Source organism: Anomalospiza imberbis, chromosome 2 (genome assembly GCF_031753505.1).
Source record: "Anomalospiza imberbis isolate Cuckoo-Finch-1a 21T00152 chromosome 2, ASM3175350v1, whole genome shotgun sequence".
Taxonomy (NCBI): Eukaryota; Metazoa; Chordata; class Aves; order Passeriformes; family Viduidae; genus Anomalospiza; species Anomalospiza imberbis.
This window is the reverse complement of record NC_089682.1, coordinates 66164118-66181079: the sequence shown is the minus strand read 5'-3', so window position 1 is coordinate 66181079 and position 16962 is coordinate 66164118. Positions and strand designations below refer to the sequence as shown.

Below are 16962 nucleotides of genomic sequence, written 5' to 3'. Positions count from 1 at the left end.
ACCAGGGGATCAAGCCCAGCAAGCATGGATTTAGGAAAGGCAGGTCCTGCTTGGCCAACCTGATCTCCTTTTATGCTGACCCACTTAGCAGATAAGGGAAAGACTGGAGATACTGTCTGTCTGGACTTTAGTAAAGCTTTTGACACCATTTCCCACAGCATTCTCCTGGACAAGCTGGTTGCTCATGGCTTGGACAGGTGCTACTCACAGGATAAAAAACTGGCTGGATGGCCAAGTTCAGAGAGTGGTGACAAGCACAGTTATATCCAGCTGGCAGCTGGTCACAAATGGGGTTCCCCAGGGATCAGTATTGGGGCCACTCCTGTTATATGTCTTTATCGACGATTTGGGGAAAGGGATTGACTGCCCTCAGCCAGCTTGCAGGTGACACCCAGTGTGATTGTGGATCTGCTGGAGGGCAGGAATAGTTCGCAGAGGGAGCTGAACAGACTGGATTGATGGGTTGAGGCCAATTATAAAGGGTTCAACAAGGCCAGGTGCTGGGTCCTGCACTTGGGTCACAGCTGAAAAGGCCTGGGAGTGTTGGTCAACAGCAGCTGAACATGATCCAGCATGTGCCCAGGTGGCCAAGAAGGCCAATGGCACCCTGGCCTGGATCAGCAATGGTGTGGCCAGCAGGAGCAGGGCAGTGACCATCCCCCTGTACTCGGCACTGGCGAGGCCACAGCTCCAATCCTGTGTGCAGTTCTGGGCCCCTCACTGCAAGAAGGACATTGAGGGGCTGGAGCGTGTCCAGAGAAGGGCAACGGAGCTGGGGAAGGGTCAGGAGCACAAAGCTGATGAGGGCTGGCTAAGGGAGCTGGGGGTGTTTAGCCTGGAGAAAAAGAGGACTGGCAGGGAAATACTGCTCTCTAGAGCTGCCTTAAAGGAGGTTATAGTGAGGTGAGAGTCGGTCTCTTCTCCCAGATAACAGGTGATAGGACAAAAGAAAGTAGCCTTCAATTGCACTGGGGAGGTTTATATTGGTTATTAAGAAACATTTCCTCATGGAAATGGTTGTCAAGCATTGGAACAGTCTACCCAGGCAAATGGTGGAATCACCATCCCTGAAAGTGTTCAGAAAATGTGTAGACTTTGTACTTAGGGACATGGATTGGGGGTGGACTTGGCTGGGTTAATGATTGGATCTCTATGATCTTTTGTAACTTAAACTCCATGATTATATGATAAAGGCTCTTTGCCTATAGTAACTTTATTGAATGCTGCATGCTGTCAGGTATGTGACCAGCAAGCAACTCCTTTTAGATCTTGAAGGAATGATTGAAATTACTGTTCCTGGTTGTGTTTTGTAACATGCACTGCAACTACAGCACTAAAACAGGTTGTATGAGCACTACTAGACTGCTTCAGTGGAGTCAGCTTGAATTAATGTGTTTGCCTTTCAGCAATGGTTTAAGTTTTTCCTGCAAATACAGCTTTACAGCTCTTCCCCTTTTTGGAAGGTTGTAAAAAGTTTCCCAAGGAACCTCTATAAATAAAACTGAAGACATGAGTTGATGCACCTGATGAAGGACAAATTGTGACTGGTCTACACCTTTTATTCAAATAAAGCAAAACACATTTATCTGTTGATTCAAATAAGGGAAAACATCATAGGGTTTTCAGCACTCAGTTCAAAATAAAATTGCTCAAAGGTACTGAAAAAGTGGCAGAGGTGTTACAACAGGAGGTAGAAATCAATTTGGGAGAAATCAATTTGAAAATTTTAATACCCACAGAAGCCATAGGAGGAATACATCACATTCCTCTCACCCACTCCATAGTAAGATCACCTGGGTCTCAACTCTCACCTGTTTGTTAGCACAATCTATTTTTGTTTGTCCACAAGCCTTCTGCAGTCAAAAGAAGATCCTATAAAAGTAGTCTTCTGCTTACACCTCCACTACTGACCTTTTGTATGCAAAAGTGATGCGGGTTTAACTTTAGCCTTCAGTATTCTCTACAAGCTGGAATGCCTGTTTTCCAATTGACAATTAAAAATGAATGTACTTACCAAGTACTCCAAAGTCAGAAACGCTTAGCAGAAGGAAAATGGACACTTCACAAACAAATCTCTACTTTCCTCCGGCTTGCCTAGCACGTCAGCATCCATGGCACTTAAACCTCCTTCAGTCAAAATCCAAAATTACCTTTACCCACCAGAAGATATACTGAAGAGAAATTGCCAGGAGCAACAAGGTCAGCTAGAACAGTGCCAGTGTACTACAATGAACATTTTCAAAGGCAAACAGACAAATCCAGACTTGTTTTCTGTTTAGGTTAAAGCAAGGGAAAATGTCAATGATACATGTGCTGCTGACTGACATACCTTCAAGGACAATTTCTGCCTAGTGTGTAAGAATAGATAGTCACTTGGAGTCATATAGTGGAACTTGCACCATTACCCAGCTGGGGTTATAGAATGCAGTGGTCTATTGCAGTTTTACCTGTTTTTTTCGACTTTCACAGTTATGACTAACTGCTTAAAAGGTGGATGTTACATCCTTGTATTTCAATTTCATCAAGTGGTTTATTCTGTTCATTTCTAAAACCTGGACTATAGTATTGCTAAAAACAAACAAACCCCAACAAAACCAAAAACCTCCTCTAAGCAATGCTGCATTTTACAGATATAGAAAATATGTATCTCTTAAAAAAAACCCAGCTGTGTGATTCACTACATTGCATAAACAAGTAACATGGTATCTCAGAAGTCTCTCCCATTAACCCTGACACCTCCATTACCCTCCTCCTTTCTCCAGGAGCACCACAAACATCTCCTTTCACCTCAATAATCCCCTTGTCTGATACCCCCTACCTCTTCTCTGGGATTCAACAGAAGTAATTTCATATATCAGTACCTCTTCCATGAGGAAAGCTAAAACAATTGCACAGAATATATCAGAAAATGTAACTTCTATTGCAGTACCAATATTTTAGTAATAATTTGAATGAATAAAAATTACATTAAAAGCTTTTACTCAATTTCAAAAACTATAGCTTATAATCATAAACATCAGTGTTTTCATAAAAATCAGTGGGGATTCAGAACTTTTGAAGGTACTAAAGACCATAAAGAACTGCCTGAATGTCTATACACAGGTTATATCAGTTTAAACCTTCTTTAAGGAAATTTGCTTCAAATGATGCAAATCTCTTTTCAGGAGTCAGTTGGTTACATGGCCATTTACACATATTTTGCATGTGTCACATGGAAGCCACACCTAAAGTACACTATATCTAATTTTGACTCACTATCAGCTTTAAAAAGAAATGGCTTCAAAACTGCTGTTGCAAGTTTGCATTAAAATGAGTCTGAGAACAATCCAGTATTAGAATAGCATACTGTTCATTAATATACCTAACACAAAGCATCAACAGTTTTGAGATGCTCTGAAAATCAAAGATTCTCCCCTTCTCAGTAATTGCCTTGACCAGATAGATAGAGAATCTTAGTCTCTTGTTGGACTTGGTTTTTGGTTGTTTTGGTTGTTTTGGGGGTTTCTTTTTTGGGTTTTTTTGTTTTGTTTTGTTTTGAACTTTAATTCTTGAATGAGAAGTATTCTTCTGGATAGGGGAATGACAGATTGCTGAGAAAAATATAAAATGAGATTTACTATTTGCAGCACCAGTGCTCTAAACACTAGGAGCCACTGTGACTGACAGCCAGCAGGATGCTGGTGTAGGCACCTAACTCCTCCTGACACAAGAAAGGGAACAAAGAAATTATCAATGTCACTTCATGTGTTTTTCTTCTTGTTAGGAAAATATTTCTATGTAATTCTGTTGTAGAAAACAAATATTTTCATGAGACAAAGTAATATGTAGCTCTAGTTTGTTACAATCTGTAGACAGCCCAAGGTGTCTAATCTTAACAGAAATTGAAATATTAAATTCTGCCCATCTTTCAGCCACAGGCTTTTAATGAGTGACATAGCATGAAAGATTAACATAAAATATGGATTTTTGAATAATTTTTAAAGGACAGATGAATGTTTTGACAATATTTTATTGTGAAACATTGGATTTAGAAAAGGTACAAAATGTCAACGGTCAGATGTGTGCCAGTACAGGATTTCAATTATCTATACATGTGGACAGCTGAACAGCTTCACTGCAGAACATGGATGTGGACAAACTATCTAAAAGGGGGCTGCAATATTCACAGGCTTAAAATACATAAATATCTTGAGCCAAAATGGCCATTACTGGTCAATGCTAATCAACATCTGGAAACAGGCTAAGAAGCACAATACAGTACAACAATCTCCTTGCAGATCCACATTTAAAGAACATCAGTTTATTATATCAATAATCTACAGCTCCAGAACATGATTCTCAGGATTGGGATTCAGCTGGCTAGTTTAGAACTTTAAAAAAGTAATGTTAAAAATGAGATTATGAAAGAAAACCCACAAGTTTTTAATTAGAACTAAACACTCTGAAACCCCTAAAAATTCTTCTGACTGGGATTTATGAAGTCAATTACTTCTAATACCGAACTTTAGAGCTTGTTTCTTTAAAATGTCCTGACTGCAGCTTGAACTGATATCTTTAAGTAATCTTAATTCAAACACTTAATTTTGCTATGCATTTCTGTATTTTAAAACTCATTTCACTGAGTATGAGTCACCATCAAAATGGAAAAAAAATGACCCAAATATTAATTCTGAATTAATAAAAGTCATAACTTTGTATACTAAAAAAATTAATAACAACCCCAAAGATAGCAGCATTCTCTACCCTAGTTTAATATGTTTAAAGAGGAGCTTTCATAAACTTACAAAGTTGATTTTAGGGTATAAAAATACACACATATTATATGAAACAAGATAGCTCAAGCTTTTCATATTTTTCAGTAGTCTGTCGCTGCTGGAACGCATTTGAACTATTGAGAAAGTGTTCATAGTTCAGTACCTGGGTGAACAGCCAAGGATCTATAGACATTTGTTCTTAAATTAAAAATGTGTAGCTGTTTCTACACAATTAAGCTTGCCAAAATATCAACAGCTACCCTGTTACCAGTCAGTATCCAGAGCTGACTTAAACCTTCACCCATGTGTGTCTACTTACTTTTATGCTGATTCATAACTTACCTTCCTGAACAGATACCTTGGGGTATACTAAATTATTGTTTAAGAGAAATTTCTGACTGTGACTCATGTCCATTAGGAGCAGAGCTAACCTTAAACTGATGCAATTTAGAATGAAAATCCACCCAAAACATTAAAACCCACCCTGTGACACCACATCCATTCCCTTAATTAATTTTAAGACCATTAGTTTTGGCTACTCTTTTCTCAGTGTGCATGTGGGAGGATGTGAATCTTGCAATTCATTAAGAAGAATTACCATGAGTTACAACCAAGTATGCTAATTCAGACAATGGGGAATAAACGCATTTAAAACTCTGAGTGTGTATCACTAGCTAAGGATGTAACATTGGAGTACAATGTCTGCTATGGAATTAAAATTAGTGCTGTGCCAAATGGGAAAAATGTATAAACAAACCACGAAACTCCAGTGTGGCAAAAAAAATTTTGTTTTTTGTTCAGGAAATATTTGGCATAAGCAGCACTAATAAAATTCTACACCTCACAGACACAAGCTACAAAGGTTATCTAAAGCCAATACTCACTGTCCATCAATCAGCTAGCCAGCTCTTAATGCTGCCTCGAGCACTGCACTAGCCACTTTGATCTTTGTTTCAGGTTCCTCTGTACACACATTTATATTTACATAAAACATTTATTGAACATGATTTTTAAAACATAAAAACCTTATGTACAAAATACCAACATTCCTATAAATAAACAGTTGGAGAAAGGCACTTGCAAGAAAAGTCTACAGTAAATCTTACAAAAACCACACTGCCTCTGTTACTGTACAATAGATAATCTTTCAGTCAGTCCCTATCACAAGAATGTAAAACACTAATTACTTGTTATAACTAAGAATATAACCGTTACAGTCGTATTTACACATACATATATGCCTCTTTTTAGTTCCACTTGAGAGCACCATGATTTCCATTCCAAATTTATATTTTCATACAAAGTAAAAGAACAGTTGCCAGAAACCAGTGTCACTGCAGATTCATGAACTTTTGGCTGACATCATTGTAGTTTAAAAGACTCAGTTGCTACTTTGTAAAAAGTACACCTAGTTTGTTATTGCATGTTGTCCTTTCGGAGAGAGCATTGCTATGTTCTCTATGCAATTGTTTAATACTATTGCTGGCAAAAGGTTTCCAATATCAAAAAAATAAAAACATTCTTCAAGCCAGTTGAAGTATTTCATCTGAACAGTAACTAAAAAATGCTGCATATTAATTATAAAAACATGTAGGAAACATGCCAACTAATCTGGTGTGCAAAAATATTTTTTCCACTACACAGGATTTTAAGAGCTTCACAGAATTACTCAAATGTACATTGAGTAGCAAACCCCACAAAGAACCAGTTCCTCAAGGAGATGTGAGGATATTCCCACTTTTATCAAACTTTTTACCCTTTGACAATGCTGCGACCTGTTTGAGCAGTTCTCTGTTTTTGGCCTGCAATACAGATTAAAAAAGTATAAGTTACTGAAATAGTAGCGTCATGCACGTTGCATTTATGAACAAATTCTCAAAATGTACATGCTAAGAACGTTTAGAGAAGGTAATGATCACTTTTCAAAGATCTGTATATGTTTTTTGATATGCATAGTCTGTCTTCAACAGAGAAAGTAACCACACTCCCCATATTGCAAAGTTTATCCACTATTGCACTGAGTGTCTGCTCAGTCTGTAATTTGTAAGGCAACTAATTCAGGCTTTCCTCCTGATAAAGCATACTTTAACAAGAGATCTAGCTGCCATTGTGTTAATGCTGAGTGCTTAAATCAGATCCATAGCCCAATGACAACTGATAAATTGTCAGAGAACAGACACAAAAAAGAAACTTTGAGAAAGCATGTGAGGTAAAGCTTTACCTTTTAAAGTTCAAAGAGTGAGTTTAACTCATATGGAGACTGTCTGTTAACTGCAGAACTGCTGTACAATGCATCCAAAGTTAAGCATGGCAATGACTACTCATGAACTTGGTACTACTGTATTGGAGTGAACAATCCTGAGTTAACAGCCTGAATATATGGTTCCATCTGAAGTATTTCCCAAGCATTGATAAGCAATTACGTACCTGCAACTGTTCCACAGTTTCCTTGTGAGCTTTCTCCATACTGTTCATCTTTGTCCTCAAGTTAGACTCCTGGTACTGGAAGTCTGCCTTCAATTCTGTCAACTGAAAACCACAGATCTTATGAAGATTCCTTGAACTGCAACAGGATACATCTTCTAGTCAATATGTGAAATCCTTAGCGAAGGCTCAGGAATCTCAGGAAATGCTGTATTTATTTACTGTTGCAGTATTGACAGCTCAGCACTTGAGAAGCAGTTTGAAAAATCTGTATACCTATTTTATATGCAGAAAGCAACTGCAGTCATATAACTGTACTGTTGGCTCAGGATTTTGTATAAAGTAGGCTAAACCTCAACAAAAAAAATTCAAATACAAGACTGGTGATTTATAATGTTTGCTGTTCTTTCAGCTGTGAGATGCTTACCACAATCTTCAGTTACATCTCTCAGTTATATGGTGTGGTAACACCCAAAAAATCTTCCATACAAAGAAAATAAAAAGGATGATTTCGTGTCCTTCTACACTACATTTTGTCCTAAGCAGAAGGAAAAATATATACAATGTATATATTCCAGATTTATTAGGAAATGAAGCCTCTTTGCTAGCAAAGATGCCTGCCATAACAAACCAGAGCACACCCTCCTAAAGTGACTACCAAGACTGCTATTGCCAACCTTAGTATGTGTTAAATCACATGTAGTGAAACAGCCATTGTTCAAAAGAACAGTCAGTCAGGTCAAGTGCAGCTGTGTTGCTATAATGGTACATAACTCACTGAACACACACTGCTGCTCAAGGCATGCACTTATGGTTGTTGTAGACTACAGGGCACCCGGTGCAAACCCACATAGCTCACACTAAATATAAAAAAAAACTAGTGGTAGTGTTGCACCACAGTGAAGTGTGCAACTAGCCAAGCAAACACACTACCTGTGAACACTCAGCAAACTTTGGTCCTGTCCTAATAATGAAGTCTCAGGGCCCCACTGTAATGTTGTGGTTTCTCGTTACCATTTTGTGCAGAAAGACAAACAAGGCTAGTACTGCAAACAGTAAGCACTGATAATGACATGGCTGATACCTTGACTCATAACAGAAAGTGATGAATAAGTATTATCTGTAAAGCTGGTGTACTGAACTGTTTTTGTTGCCATGCTATACAATTCAGAGGTTTTACTTCTGGAGCATTCAAAACTGTTCAAATGCTGTCCCTCACAAATCTTGAGACACGACCTTAACAGCAATCTCCCACATGTATGGCTCAGGCTTTTCACCCAGGATGTGTCTTCAAACTTACTATCTCACAGTGAAAAAAAAATCTGCAGTACGTTCATTTGTTGTCATTTTTTCAGCAATGCAAACACTGTATAATGTGTTCAGCTTTTGACCTCCCTGCAGCAGCTGAAAAAGTAAGTGACATTCTGAAAGTGAGGACTTTGTGCCTGAAGGAGACTAAGTTTGAAGAACTCTGAAGTCAAATAGTTTTAGTAGCAGGGATATTAAACTCAACAGATGCTCTCCCTATGGAAACAGCACAAAAGAAGTCACTGCAGTGGTTATGCAGAAGTACGTGACATTTCCTTACCTACCACTTTTGTTAGCTTTGCCCAGTAGATTGAAAATAAAAAGAGTTAAGTGAATTTCCTATTGACTCATGATCTTCTCCTGGCTTTTTAAGAGAGAGATCAGGGCCTAATGTTTGTCCTCTGAAGAAAATACCTAAAGAGAATTCATGACAGACTGTTCAGCACTTTCACTTTAAACACTTAAAGGCTTAAATAGCAAGTACTTCCAACACTAGGTATATATTAACAGTGACATGAATGAAAATAGGTTCAATATCCTTTACAAAACACAAGTATGTGTAGAAATGAAGATACTGAACTATGGTTTAAAATTGGAAGCACTTTCTTTACAGTATGAATGAGTCTTTCTTAACATCAATGTTTGGTAGGCAACTATGTGTTCACAACCAAAATTTTAGTTAAAACACCAATAAATTTGTTTGGAATACAATTCAATTCCTGAACAGACCTATTCAATCCTGAACTGACATAGAATATGCGTAGCTATTCAGATGGCAGAGAAATAAAATAAATGTAAATCAAAGTGTGTATTTGTTGTTATTTCTCTTTTCTTGTTAGCCATTAGTTTGTTTGAAGGGTGAATCTTCTGTAAGAGTTCTGCTGCAGCCACTTGGGCCTACAATTTCACTTAACTTTTGCTGACTGACAGCCACTTAATCCAAGCTTTTCTTCTAGTCTCTGACTACCCACAAAGACTTGCCAACCCACACTACACATACTTACCAATCCTATAAAAACAAACCACTTAATTTTCATACACTACAAATGTAAATTTGGACATTGACTTATTATAGCTAGAGTTGCTTTAGTTTAAAATTAAATAAAAGCTATGCTAAACTCAGAATGGTTACTACTCTTTGCCATGACTCAGTTAAGAGCATGTAAAGCATGCAAACTACTGTCCAGCACTTTATCCATGACCTGTGGCATGCAGCCTGGCTATCTTCATGTAACAGGCCTAAGTAACAGGCTATCTTTATGGCTGAAGTGAGGCAAGATGAATTACTCTTTGACTTAAGAGACAAAATATATTCATGATACAAAAGTCCAAAAGTTTTCCTTTAGATGTTAAGATCTGATTAGCTGCTATATAAAACAATAGTGTCTGACTTTTGTTTTATCTTATTGTTTTGACATTTTTAGGAGACTACAAAGCAGAAAACAAAACTATAAAGTTCTTATTAAGCAGGTGCAATTTTTACCTTTTTATCTTTCTCTAAAATAGTCTGATCTCTTTGCTGCAGAAGACGTTTAAGTGACATTACTTCTTCTTTCAGCTGACTTATGAGGACAAAGTTGTCAGTTCCTCCACTGTCTGCAGACTGATTTATAGAGCTACTAAAAATGAAAACCAATAGTTACTCACAGTGTCAAAAGAAAAAAGAAAACCACTTTAAAAAAATCAAATTTGATAATTAATAATTCCATAAACATCCTTAAGGACTAATGCAAAAAAAATATGTACCTGACAGAAATGGATGCAACTGGCAAATTACCTTACTAATGGCACACATTACATACACCTGCAGAAATATAATTCAGTATTAGCTTTTGAGGGGGACAAATACCTTTTGACTGAAGCAGCCATTTTTAACTTTCATTCTGACCATTTGGCCAGAGACAGAATAAAAATTCAGTCTCCCACATTAAGGACCAAAATAATTCTCTAGATACTGGGCCAGCTTAAAGCAGCAGGTTCTACCCTGCATCTAACTAATCAAACAATTTCCTGATGTGAGGGAACACCATTGGGTTGATAACTGTTACCTTATACACAAGCTTTGTTTAATTTTGCCCCAAACAGTTTAAAAGCAGGAAAGTAACTGCTAATTTTCTGCAAATAAAGTAACTTAATTGACTGACAGCACTCAGATGCCACCCAATAATCCATCTGGCAGGACACAAGTTTCACATCCCTCATTCTTCAGACAAACAGAGAAAGACAACTGGCCACAAATCAGTGCTCTCTTTGGTTGAAATGGCTCAGCTTTACAAAAATGTAACTTTACCTATCTCCATTTGATGGCTTGGATTCCAGTTTGGGTTTTTTCTTTGGAGTTTCATTCTGAATAGCTGCAGAGGATTTATGGCTGAAATCAAACAAAATGTAAACCTAAATCCTCGTACTATGCGACTCTCTAATATCACCATTTGGTACATGTAAAAAAACTAACTCATGCTCCTAGGTGGAATGCTAGAGACTAGCCAGAAATGCAAGAACCAAGAAATTATTTAAATGAAAACTGCAAGACCAATTAAAAGAAAATAATAAATAATATAATATTTACCTCTGTTTCCATAGTCCCTGATCTTGTTCTGGACTCAGATTGCTGATTCTGAAATATGTGAAATGTACTTGGTAACTGATCAAACATGCCATTATTTGTAAGTTTATGTGAATGGTATCTGTACTAGAGAAAAATCCTTCCCCCTTTTTTTTCCTAATATGGTGAGCATTTATGAATTTTCAGTTGGACACTGGAGTTCCTGATCATGGTTTAGTATGTCAGGATGCCATAAAATTATTTCTTGGCTAAATATCTACTCTATTACAAGTCACAAGGGGTAGACCTTAAGACTGATGGCTAAACCTTTTTGCTGATACCTCACAATTTTTGTGAACTTTGTCTCGCTAATCTTGTATTCAGCCAGCTGGTCTAAAGCAGCTCTCCTGGGATTCCCATATGAACACTGCCTGAAATGGTGCTCATTTGGTGCCATAAGAGTAAAGTTAAGTTTTGGATCCCTGAAAATAACTGCTTCTCAGGTGTAACCATTTGTTTTCAATCGTTTCAAAAGGAACTAATAAAGAACACTGATACAGGAATGGTAGAATGAAGAAGAATGCACTGAGTGAAATAGTTCAAAGAATCTGTATTTCTATCTAATTGTCTCTATTGTCTGATCTTAACAAAAACTAAAATGGTCAGGGAAAAAGAGTCTTATTAATTGGACCAGAAGCAATGGACCTGTGGCAGTCTACAGAAAAAAAAGTTGGGAAACCAGGAACAGTGTGATCTGTAGCGATATGCATACTGTTTCAAAGTCTTGAGTATATCAGAAGCTCTTTCCAGTAGTAAAGAGCTTGTTTTTGTTTTTTTTATTTAATCCCTACTGTACCTGTGCCAAAAGCATTAAATTAGATTTAACTTTCTGTAATTAAATTTTCAGCAGATATTTGAAAGAACAGGAACAGTACAATAACTCTATGCATAGAAAAGAATAATTTTTTTCTTTGAATCCCTAAAACACCAAATCTTACTTCTCTCTTTTTTGAAGTGAAAGCATGGGCCTTTCTCTTTTACTCATTACCAATATAATTTCATCTTATTTTGCTTCTGTCTTTAAGTCACACTTAGGCAAATTTCAGACAAGATGAAAAATAATAAGCACTAGAAATGTGACGTTTAGAAGGAAAGTGTCTGTGTGTCTGGGATCAGGGTCATTACCACTGCAGACATAGAATTTACCAAGAAACACAAAAAGTAAGTAGTTCTGAAGTTATGCTGCCACAAATCTATCAATGAAAATAAGAATCATGACTACTATTATAACAGCACAAAATCCAAAATGAATTCTGGAGTTTATGACTAATTAAATTTGGTATGTACATTAAGGTTGGTACGCTGTTTATGCCATGGCCAGAGATGATGTGTTGAGAAAAGCTGCAGAAAATGGGACAAAACTATGTGAAATGTTATTTGAGTGACAGTAACTGAACCGAGAGTCTTATGTCCCTATATCTGTATCACAGCCACTCCCAAACTGCCTACTCCAGCAAGACTTGATTATAAAAGCTAGCAAAGCAGTACAAACTGGTCCTAGACTGAAGGCAATCCCACACTGTTGTTTCTGCTTCTCCTCTTAACTGTGAATATTTGTACACAAATAAGTCAGGGTGAAGTAAGTCAGGATGAAGATTCTCACTGCTAAAACACACCTCTGGCAAACGCAGGTACCACACAGCAGTTGCTGTGTAGAAACCCAAATCAAAGTTTGCCCTCAAGTAACTTGTTTCTATAGACATTCCATGAGCCTTTTTCCTAGCCTTCTTACCAATTTTAACATCAACTAGTTTGACCATTACCAAGAATTCTTTTTTTTTTAATGAACCACCTTCATTCAAACTCTAAGAATCCAAGGATTTTGAAAGACCATGAAGAACAATGATCTGCTACTGCTTTTGACACCATGCTTTAAATAGTTTTTCCTACTATCTCAGTACTAACAGAACACAGAAGATGAAGAGTTACCAACAACTATTTCAATTTTTAAAATACTTACTTATGATGACTGCTGCTGTGACGATGATGATGGTGGTGATGGTGGTGGTGTTTTGAATGATGCTGGTCTTTCTCAGTAAGAGATGAGGATGAGGAGTTAGAATGTGAAGATCCCAGGCTCTTCCTCTGTTCTTTTGTCTTCTGTAGCACTCTCTTGTAGGACAGCGTGCAGAGCCAACACAACAACTTTCCATCAACCTTTTGAGAAATAATTCAGGCTTTATTTCCAAGTATATTGCACTAGAGAGATGTACTCAATATTTTCAAGGAGATTTTGTTTCATTTCATTCATTATCTTTGGGAAAACCAGACATCTTTGCTATGAAATGTCACTATTGTATCTCCAGTATATGCAAGTTTCATTTAGTAAAGTGAATCTTATTCCACTTGTCGTTTAAAGTTATGCTACAAAGAGTCCTAGCAATTTTTGGACCTGCTCTACATCGCAGAAATAAAAATAACTTTTTAAAAGGACGAGTCTTTTTTACAACGTGTTACTTGTACCAAGTAAATTCTTCTGTAAAAACAGCATTATTCTTGGGTTCAGTCAAGAGGCTTTTGAGGTCATTTTCTCAGCACCTTCCGGAATGAGAAAGTGGCACTCACCAAAGCTATTTAACAAAACAGAACACAAAGGGCTGCTTAGAGCAGTCTACCTCTCTGGTGCTCTACTTAAAGGCAAGGCAAGCAAGTAAGAAGAGGTAAAGTGACAGATTCAAGTTATGAACATACGTGAGATCCAATGGATAGGAAAAAAAAAAAAGTAAAATAAATATCAAAACACAAGGAGCTGTTGAGCTGCTTAACTTCTGTTCCCCAGCTACAACTGTCTGCTAACACTTATGGCTATTTTTACAAAGAGTGATTTAATTAAACGTTAGTTCAGTAGCTAAAATAACAATTGTAAGTTACAAAATTTAATTAAAATATTGTAAAGCACAGATCAGCAACTTTAATCTAGTATTAGAGAACCTAAGATACATTCCTGTTAATCTTTCTCTTCTGAAAGAGGAACACTATTGTCAGCCTAAGCCATGAGAGATGTGGAACAAAGCCTACCTTCCTTCTTCCCTCCTCTTTTCGATCAAAAGCACATTGCTGTTTGCACTGCTCACAGGTCTGGGGCGGGCCATACTTCTTCTCTGAGTTGGTGCAACGCTGGCATTTTGTGCCAATAAATGCTGCAATAATGTTACAATACTGACAAGGCTTGGGCTGAAAAAAAAAACCCGTTGAACTGAAGTCAATACATTTGTATTTGCAGTAATGAAAATTCTGGTATTTCAACTCATGCAATGATGCTTCGAAACTGGAAGGGTTTCAAATAACCTACCTTAAACAATCTTTTTCCTACCATTTTTATTTTCAGTACTAAACCTTTCCTCTAAAGTGATGCTTCTTCAAGGGTTAAAACCAGCTTGGACTTTCCATGAAAACCCAGACACAAAAAAAGAAACACACACATCTCTCTGGTTACTAATCTCTACACCTACTGCATTTTATTTTTTTAAATATGTTGACATTTTCTCTCAGTTTTACTACACTACTTAAGAAATTACTTACAGAACTTTAAAAGAAGAGTAATCAAGTGATTTTTTTTTAGACTGGAAGTTGCTAATGGCACCCCTCTCCTTTGCACAGCTCAGTGATTCAATAACCCTACACTTCCAAGATTAGTTTCCTAATCCCTGAAATTCTGCAGGAACCTTAAAAAAACAAAACAAAACAACAAACACCCCACCACCAAACCAAAACCAATCAGATAGATCTGAACTATCAGGTCAGGTGATCAACTTTTATATCATACACTCAACTAGACTAATAGAGTGCTGAAAAATAAATTTGATGTCAGTTTTCATAGGTTAGAAGTGGCTGATTATCTTCAGTGCAGCGATTTTTTTTGATGAACTACTGATAAAATCGTTGATGGCTCTGTCCTGCAATTCATTTTGCTGCAATTTAAGCTTTTGAAAGCATTTCTTTGTTCAGTTTACATACACATTCACAAAGTGCCTGACTACATACCAACAGCTATTACGTTTCTCAAATAAGTTGAATTTCAACTAATACAGTTTATGTCAAGTGTAGGGAAGTCATGCCTTTTTGTTTCACAACAAGATTATCTTGATACCCCCTAAAAACTCGTATCTGCAGGGTAGCTCAGATACAATGTGTGCATTCACATGATAGAAAAATTCCTTTTTCCAACAGAACTGAAGCTAAAATTCAATATGAGAAAATATAAAGTAACATGAATGCAGATCATACACAAAATCTGTTGTACTTATTAGTTTAACACGATTAACATGCATTTTTTAAGACTTACATTATATAAAGTATGTGGTATTAGTAGATTTTTACATTTACCACTTATTAAGAACAATGAGAGCTAATGGTCTTCCTGCTATGAAGCATGTGCTTATGAGAATATGCAGGGAATAACTGAACGGGTGTGGCATGAAATAACATTGCTTTGTTACAAGTAGCTATACTGAAATTATTCTTAACTGTTAAACTATATATAACCCAAATCGATTTCAATTTGGGAAAAGAAACAGTAGCCCAAAAAGGAAATCAAGAGATGTCAGGCTTTTCCATCACCTTTCTGGATGGCAATCTATAGTGTGGATTTGTTTTTTTTTTCCTCAAAAGAAAATAAGAAGATTAGTTGCAACAGAATTTTGTTTTCAGTTTGAAACACAAACAAGCTCAACTTCAGCATAAAGAAACAAGTAACTACTCACCGTTCCGAACTGCTTCACGTTTTGGGCACATTTCTTGCATATTGTGTTGGTTTTGCTAAAAAGATAAAGTGGCACAACATTGAATTAGGTGACAAACATGCACTTTGACATTGTCCCCCATGCAATTACTCGCAAACAGAATCAGAGAAGAGTTGGGTGGGAAGGGACCTCCAGTCCAATCTGCCTGCCAAGGCAGAGTCACCCAGAGCAGGCGACACAGGAACGCGTCCAGGCGGATCCCGAGTGTCTCCAGAGAGGGAGACCCCATCACCTCCCTGGGCAGCCTGATCCAGTGCTCCGCCACCCTCAGTGTAAATAAGTTCTTCCTCATGTGGAGGCGAAACTTCTCGTGTTTTAGTTTATGGCCACGGCTCCTCGTCCTGCCGCTGGGCACCATCGAGAAGAGCCTGGCACCGTCCCCTTGGCACCCGCCTCGGAGATATTTATGTGCATTGATGAGATCCCCTCTCAGCCTGCTCTTCTCCGGACCAGCCAGGCCCAGCTCCTGCAACCGCGCTCGCCGCCGAGCAGGCGCTCGCCGTACCTCTCCTGCTGGAACTCGGAGCGGCAGTAGGTGCACTTCACGATGGGGTGGGCGATGCGGCACTCCTGCGGGGAAGCGCCGCGTTACTGCCCGGCCGAGCCCCGGCCCGCGCTCCGCCCCCGCCCGCCGCCCCGCCAACAGCCCCGGCCGGGGCCGCCCCGCCGCCGCCGCCGCACCTTGCACAGCTGCTGGCCCTGGGAGAGCTCCTCGAACGGGTACCGCTGGTTGCACTTGGTGCAGGCATAAAGCGCCGGGGCGGCCGCCGCGCCCGCCGCCGCCATCCGGCGGGGCGGACACGGGCGGGCCGAGGGAGGGGAATGGGGAGGTGCCGCCGGGGCGAGGGACGGAGCGGCCGCCGGGGCCGCCGAGGAGGAGCCGCCGCCGCCGCCGCCCCCGTCCCGGAGCCGCTCCCGCCGGTGCCGCCCTGGGCCCCGCGCGCCGCCCGCCCGCGTCCCCCTTGTGTCGGCGGCAGCGGCGTCACCCCGCGCGCGCCCCCCGCCCTTCCTTCTCTCCCTCCCTCCCTCCCTCCGCCCCGGGCCCGGGCTCGCGCTGCGCCCGCGCAGCCAATCGCCGCCCCGCGCCAAACCTGCCTTCGAACGCCGCCGCCCAATCGCCGCCCCCGCC

General features: G+C 39.1%; 1 protein-coding gene across 8 annotated transcripts in view; it reads right to left on the bottom strand.

Annotated features, from left to right (window-relative positions):
* The window catches only part of FAM76B (family with sequence similarity 76 member B), a 40007-nt gene extending 23100 nt beyond the window's left edge, over nt 1-16907 (bottom strand). The window contains exons 1-10 of one of the 8 annotated variants that reach the window (XM_068181477.1): nt 16515-16907; nt 16339-16403; nt 15795-15849; nt 14110-14265; nt 13052-13248; nt 11056-11103; nt 10777-10857; nt 9970-10102; nt 7182-7283; nt 3994-6556 (exon numbers count right to left, since the gene is read on the bottom strand). In XM_068181477.1, coding sequence (XP_068037578.1) covers nt 6467-6556; nt 7182-7283; nt 9970-10102; nt 10777-10857; nt 11056-11103; nt 13052-13248; nt 14110-14265; nt 15795-15849; nt 16339-16403; nt 16515-16619 — 1032 coding nt within the window. In that variant the 5' untranslated portion in view covers nt 16620-16907 and the 3' untranslated portion in view covers nt 3994-6466. Of the gene's footprint in view, nt 1-3993; nt 6557-7181; nt 7284-9969; nt 10106-10776; nt 10858-11055; nt 11104-13051; nt 13249-14109; nt 14266-15794; nt 15850-16338; nt 16404-16514 lie in introns of those variants that run through there. The other 7 variants (XM_068181476.1, XM_068181480.1, XM_068181481.1 and 4 more) reach the window with 7 other exon arrangements.
* Nucleotides 16908-16962: the final 55 nt, after the last annotated feature.